This window comes from Montipora foliosa, chromosome 6 (assembly GCF_036669935.1).
Source record: "Montipora foliosa isolate CH-2021 chromosome 6, ASM3666993v2, whole genome shotgun sequence".
Lineage (NCBI taxonomy): Eukaryota > Metazoa > Cnidaria > Anthozoa > Scleractinia > Acroporidae > Montipora > Montipora foliosa.
In genome coordinates this window covers 5,538,660-5,546,159 of record NC_090874.1, presented here as the reverse complement: position 1 = coordinate 5,546,159, position 7,500 = coordinate 5,538,660, and the positions used below count along the sequence as shown (strand labels likewise).

At 43.1% G+C, this 7,500-nt stretch overlaps 1 protein-coding gene across 2 annotated transcripts in view; it reads right to left on the bottom strand.

The window, feature by feature from the left end:
• Positions 1 to 5,984, bottom strand: part of LOC138006452 (uncharacterized) — a 39,283-nt gene extending 33,299 nt beyond the window's left edge. For both annotated transcript variants that reach the window (XM_068852788.1, XM_068852790.1), the window contains exon 1: positions 5,864 to 5,984. In XM_068852788.1, the coding sequence (XP_068708889.1) occupies positions 5,864 to 5,869 (6 nt within the window). In that variant the 5' untranslated portion in view covers positions 5,870 to 5,984. The remainder of the gene's footprint in view (positions 1 to 5,863) is intronic.
• Between the last annotated feature and the right edge of the window lie 1,516 nt (positions 5,985 to 7,500).

Here is a 7,500-nt window from a genome sequence, read left to right as displayed (position 1 = left end):
CGATGTACTGATTGTTGCAAAGAATACTTAGCGTCCGCACAATGGTGACAAAGCGAAGCAAGGAGCATTCCTCCCTGACATCCTTGTAAGCATTTTGGACTTCTTCTCTAAGATGCTTGAGCTGAGTGAGTTTGGATCTCAATTCCTCCTCCATGACCGCCTTTTGGTAGTTTTCTGAGGACTTCCTCCATTTACGTGCCCTACGACGTTCAACTTGTGCGAAAGTTGGTGTAACACCAAAGTTCAAACATAAGCGTAGAAATTCAATGGCACCTTCACATTTAGTGAGGCACTTACTACACTTTTCAAGACTTCTGAAAAAGTGTAGTTGATTATCGCGTTTGAGTATACGAACAAGAAGTGATTTCGAAAAACATTTGACTATAAAAAATTGCGATAAAACATTTCTTAAAATCATTTTAAGATTAAAAAATTGCTAAAAGATTTGCTAAAAAGCGACGACGTTTCGACGTTAGCTAAACGTCATTATCAAGTCAAAATATTTGAGTGAGTTTAGGTCTATAAATACTAAAAAAAAACAATAGCTGATTAAAAGCTGTAACATGAGTAAATAATAAAAATTAAAGAAAATATTAAACAAAAAGTTTCGCACGTATGGAGTCCGTCTGGGTATTTAAATTAGGCTTTAGATTCTTGATGAAGAGCATTTCAAATACTAGACAGTCAAATTTGCTCTGGCACTTTCTTAAAACTGTGAATTGGTCTTCTTTCAAAAGGTTGTTGTTACCGTGAGCTTCTAAGAAATGTCTACCGATTGCCGAATTTTTGTGCTCAGGAATGCGTTGATGAAGGTGTCGGGCTGTGTACCCGACATAATCTGCGTCGTACAGATCACATGAAAAATGATAAACAACACACTGCTTATTCACAATTGACGGCTTCGTTTCTTTGGCTTTGAGATCTTGCCCCAATTTCTTACTCAGAGTAAGAAATTGGGGCAATTCACAGTTTTAAGAAAGTGCCAGAGCAAATTTGACTGTCTAGTATTTGAAATGCTCTTCATCAAGAATCTAAAGCCTAATTTAAATACCCAGACGGACTCCATACCTGCGAAACTTTTTGTTTAATATTTTCTTTAATTTTTATTATTTACTCATGTTACAGCTTTTAATCAGCTATTGTTTTTTTTTAGTATTTATAGACCTAAACTCACTCAAATATTTTGACTTGATAATGACGTTTAGCTAACGTCGAAACGTCGTCGCTTTTTAGCAAATCTTTTAGCAATTTTTTAATCTTAAAATGATTTTAAGAAATGTTTTATCGCAATTTTTTATAGTCAAATGTTTTTCGAAATCACTTCTTGTTCGAATAATAATAATACTAATAATAATAATAATTTGGTTAAATGTAATTTAACTAAGTTGAGCTTAGCAGTCAAGCGATTCACAAGCTTAGTGATCAAGCAGTTCACAAGCTTAGCAGTTAAGCAGTTCACAAACTTAGCAGTCAAGTGGTCCACAAGTTAAGCAGTCAAGCCGTCCACAAGCTTAGCAGTCAAGCGGCCCTCAAGCTTAGCAGGCATCCAGCGGTCAATCCCATAATTGCAGGCTCACATGGTACGTGGTGCCTTTGTACACCGCTAGGATCTGAAAGTTCTTCATCAAGCATTTGTGCAGTGGTCTGTGGAGCGGTTCATTTAGCGACTTCTTGTCTTTTTCTTAGAATGTTTGGGAGCAGCAGTCCTACAGCATGTTTTTTCTCGTATCCTTTTTCATTCAATTTTTCAAGGCATGCATATCGTCATGTTCTTTCAGAATGCAAACCACAAATAACACCTTGTCTACAATGTCATCTCTGGTTACCGCGTCTTAACGTTCTGGTAGCAATCCTACACCAGCTCCTCCAGTTAACACTCCAGCTTCACCACCAAGTCCACCCATTTCTCTGCTGGACAACAACTCTTTAGCAGAGGCTATTTCAAGAACTCTCGCGGAATTGCTACCTCTGTTGCTATCTTCCCTTCAAGATTCAAGTGGCAGGAACATGGCTGCTACGTCTAGTCCTCTCTCCTCGGCTTCGAATTCAATGCAGTCTCCGGCATCCTCAAGCTCCGGTGCTCCCTGATCTACATCCCAGTCTTCAGGTACGCTTGTTGTGCCCTCATTTATTTCAACTTATAGCTCATTTGGCGGTACTCCGGTTGTCTCTACTCTTCCCACCACGTCCTCCGCCAACTTGCCTGTAGTGTAGTGTTCTTGCAGTGGCACGGCCGGATCTAAGTCCTCCACGTTTCCAAACCTCAACAAAGCATTTGTGGTGGGTAATGGCTATGCTCCAGTCCTGTATAAGCTTGTTTCTAAAATTACAGAAGGGCTTTTTGTAGACTTGGCAGATCTTCTTCCAGACAATATTTGAGCCCAAGTAATTGAGCCCAAGTAATTGAGCCCAAGCATTTTTGGATGGGAAACTGGTGGTATCAGGGTCCAAGAAACAGGTCATTGAAATAGCAGACATCATCACTTGGATAGAAGCCTTCACAATCTTTTCCATGATTCTTTGCCACACCTTCCCCTCTTGCTGGAAAGATTTTAACCAGCACAAGTTACTCACTATTCAGACAGCAAGGTGTTTTTCTGACAAATCATGGCTCCACTACGACATCGCCTTCAGAAAAGAAGCCACAGCCTTGGGTTTCAACCGACTGGTCTCGCATATACCCATCACACCAGATCACCGGCCACCACTCCAGCTGCTTCAGGCTCCTCCACTACCCCTGCCTTGTCACTAACAGAGCATCTGGCATCTTCAGGCAGTAACCGGTCTAGCCAGTATTGCCACTCCTGGAATGATGGGCACTGTTTCTGGCCTTTTGGCCGCTGCCGGTTTTGTCACTCCTGTGAAACGTGCCACAGGGACCACCCTCACGTCCACTGCCCTCACCGCTCCGCACAGAGAGAATGGTCCACCGCCGTTGCTAGGCCACTTCTGGCCAATTCAGCTGTACATAGTTTTGGTTCTGTTCTTGTTGGTTCTCATGGTAACTTTTCAGCGTTAGGGTTGCGTTCTTGTCCAGTTTTACCTTCTCAGCAGCAGGGTCTGCCAAGTTCCAGTTATTCATTGTGTTTTCCAGTTGTGTGTCTTGTAAGACCGGTTTCTAAGCTTACTCCCATAAACATTGACAGATTCCAGCATGAACTCTGTCATCATCCGAACACAGGCAAAGTTGCATACATGGTCCAAGGCCTTCGCTATGGTTTTCACCAAGGCTTCAACAACAGTACTTCCTTGAAGTCGGCAACGGGGAATATGGCTTCTGCACTCCAAAACCCTCAAGGCATTGCATGACAATTACTTGCAATCCGAAGTTCAGACAGGCAGGGGGGTGGGCCCCTTCTCTCAGCCTCCCTGTCCTCAACGTGAGCCATTTCAGTGTCATTCCCAAACGCCACCAACCTTGGAAATGGCGTCTTATCCTAGACCTGTCTAGCCCTGCTGGCCACAGTATCAACGACAGGATTGCACGCGAGGATTATTCTCTACAGTACATGAAGGTAATGATGACATTATTGCAGGCATAATGCAGCTGGGGCAGGGTTCCCTTATGGCAAAATTCGATATGCAAAATGCATACCGTCTTGAGCCAGTCCATACAAAAGATCGCCAGTTGCTGCATGGGTATGAAATGATATGGTCCTTCCTTTTGGTGTCAGGTCAGCTCCATATTTCTTCACATGTATAGCAGATTTAGTGGAGTGGGTGGCCATGCAAAACTATGATATCACCTTCCTGATGCATTTAATACCTTGATGACTTCCACACTCTTGGCCCTCCCGGCTCCTCTGTCTGTCAACAAAAACTGGTCTGGTCTATTGACTGTTTCTCCAAGCTTGGAATCCCCCTCCATCCAGACAAGTTAGAAGTTAGGGCCGTCGACGTGCTTAACCATCCTGGGTATTGAACTGGACTCTCTTAATCTGCAGGCATGCCTTCCTCACGACAAATTTGATAGGATAACTGCCTTGTTGGAGGATTGGTCGCAGAAGAGTTGGCATAGACGCAAGAAACTGGAGTCTCTACCCCAATGTCGCTCTTTATTGCGCCACATGATCAACCTGCTATGCGCCTTTCAACGCGATGACCACCCGATTCATCTCAATCAGGAGTTCTTTTTTGACCTAGCCTGGTGGCGAGAGTTTTTTCCAGTCTTGGAATGGTTGCAGCTTCCTTCACTACCTCCAGTGGGCTTCACTCCCCAACTTCGAGGTTTCTTCAGATACCTATGGGGCTCTTGGTTACGGAGCAGTCTTCCAGGGTCACTGGTTTTCAGGGGCATGGCTCCCAACACAGGTCTCTGAGTCTATGGAGGACAAGGAACGTTTCCCTATCGTCGTGGCAGCTTACCTCTAAGGTCCCCACGGGCCTCCAAACGGGGAAACTTCCTATCAGATAAGCGCTCAGTGGTGGAAATGTCCTTGCTTCACTATCTGTCCCTGTTGGCAGCTCATCACTCCTTCTCTTTCACTGCCTCCCCAGTTAGGGGGAAGTCTAACCTGATCGCTGACTTCCTGTCTCATTTTCAGTTTCAGCATTTTCACCACCTAGCCCCTCATACAGACTCCAATCTGACCCAGATTCCACAGCAGCTTGTCTCAGACTTTCTACAATGAAAGTTTATGCTTCTGCCCAATGCCACTTCTTGAATTTCTGTGCTCAGGACAATAGCTTATCTCCTTCGGGATCAGCTCTTCCAGCCAGTGAAGATGTGCTCATCCGTTTCTGCTGTCCTCGTTGCCGATACTCTCCACCATTCGTCCATTAAGGTTTACCTTTCAAAAATCCGGTCCCTTCACATTGAGGACGGTCTGCCTTCTGCCAGCCATGGAGGCAGTATTCTATCTAGGGGCTGGCTGGCCACAGGTGGAAGCCCCTGGGTATCCCTCTCAGAGCAGAGTAGAGAAGCAACAAACTCAACCCACGTTAATGATGCCAAGCCTGAAAATCAAGCTTGGGCCACATTGGTGGGAGAAGAGTGCTCTCACCACTACGCGATCCCTGCTCCTAACTATATAGCACATTTAATATTTCCAACTGGTGAGAAGTAGCAATTTTCAAAGGGCAGTCGAGGAGTTGACAACACACTATGCAGAATAACTTAAACTTGAAGTAAAAGCAAGACTTGATTAGCCAGGGCACCTAACTGCTCAGCCAACCTTTATTCCCAATATGGTTCAACTTCATTAATTTTCCTTTTCACTTAAATTTTATTAAAACGTTACTATTTAAAATAACATTTAGGCAATGAAAGTTAGAGTCAAACAAATGTTTCCAACGGTCTTAACAATTTTCATACGTGACCTGCGGGTGGCCTTCAAGGATTTCAAAGGGGCATTGTGACTTCTCGCTTTCAATGTGCAATTCATTCAGCTGATCTTTGCGGATCATTTATTGCTGCCATTTTTCAAGCAAATCTTTGTGGATTCTTGCACCCTCCACTCCCTCCCTCGGTATGCTGGCCCTTTGGCATTAAGTATGTGGTCTGATAGTAAGTACTGGTTTCACAGTTCTTTCAGTCACCGTGCGGTTAGTGGTCGCTTTGAGGGGTGGTTCCTGCTTCCAGGGCTGCCATGGAAATCTCCTCTCTGCACATTGCAGCTGGCACCCCACTACAAACCTTTAAGGCGCCCACCAGTTCCCAGGGGTCATCCATTTGTGATGAAGTTTAAATAAAGACTACAAAAATACCTTCAATCAGTCAATATCAAAATCTAATTGAGGCAGGAAGAGGAAAACAAGGAAAGGGGGAAAAAAACAACTTCAGTTTCCAAAATTCCATTTAACTATTACTACTGCCTGACTTGTAATACTTTTATTTTGTTTTAGCATAACAATATTGTCATACCTTCATTGTCCCTTCTAAAATATTTCTTGCAGAATCAACTAGATTGTATCGAACTTTGTGAGAAATGGTTGCTCCTTAAGCTGATGAGTTGCTAGTAGCAAACAATTCCCCGCATCTTTAAACTGCTTCACAATGCCAGAGGCATCCCAGACCTCAATCCTATGACAAAAGTATCATTACGATCATGATAGTCTTGCCTGAGGAAATCTTGAAAAAATTAAGCAAGCATGAAGAGATTTACTTGGTGAATCAGAGATGGTGGACATGTAAAACATACATACATCATCAGGCACCTCTACAACCAGCCTCTGTGCTGCCAACACAAGGCCATTAACAGCCTGCCTTATCTGTTGGGCATCGGGAACCATGTCTGGTAATGGTATGCCATCCCGCTGTGATACTTCGTTGAGCAAGATCAGTTGTTGACACCTTAGAAAATCACATACATGCACTTATTAGTAATAAGATTCAACCATAAATTTAGTAAGATTGAACAGTATCCACACTCTTAGTGCCCTGGTATCCAACAGTGTCGCAGATATAGGAGTGTTCAGAAGTTCAAGAATGTTTGTGATTGCTTTTTGTATTTTTAACAATTATTCCATGAGCCCATGTTGGATATGAGATGATAGATATCCAACGAGGCGCGTAGCGCCGAGTTGGCTATAATCATCTCATATCCAACAAGCGCCTAAAACACAAAAAAAAGAGTGTAAAAATTGTTTAATTAAAAAAACGCCCCCAAAATATAGAAAACTAGAAACTAAATAAAAATAAAAAGGCCCAAAATCACGTATATGCTTGCCGTGTTTGTAGATCATGGTATACGGCTCACAACCCATGATGGTCTTAGCCAATCAAAACTCTCGAATTGCATTATCCAAAGATCCCTAGTTTTTAACAATTCTAAATAGTCATGAATTTTTCCACTCTATCATTGTGCATGCTGATTTAATTCAAAAGCTCATTAACCCTTGACTCCCCATCTGGCCTGAACGGGCCATACTTTTCAGCTTCACTGTCCTAACGCCAGACAATTTTACTTGTCAATGGGGAACCCCTGGGAGGCAATGGGTTAGTCTTTGGTTTCAACATGTTGCCATCGCTCAATTTTTAGGTTCTTGTTCAGTACCCTGAGCAGCAGAAATGTTTCGCGTTACATAAAGACAATTTAATTCCATCAGTTTTTTGTAGGTGCCCGGGTGTGGAAGATTTTGGCGCTACCTTCCATGAAAATGTCAAATTTACCTGGGAAAGCCCGCCCCCCACAACCTGGGGCTTAACATTGATTGGTGCATTAAATGCAGATTGAAATATACAGAATCTAGCTAAGGTGTCAGATACCTGGGCAGCAATTGGAGCCAGAAAACCAGCTCGATTGACTTTGTCTGGACCAGAGACGAAAGCAACGTCTCAGACATTGCAAGAAATTACGTGGTATACACTATCCTTATATTAAATATCAGCTGTAGAATCTGCTGCGGTGTTCCCGCCTGCTTGAGAAATCAAAACAGACGCCAAGTGAGTTCGAAAAGCGAAAAGGACTGGAACTAGTTCGGTAAGAGCTCGTCATTTAATCCTAAACATAAATTCCCTCAATCACTGCAATGTTTCCAGAAGGAACCAAATGCTAGCAG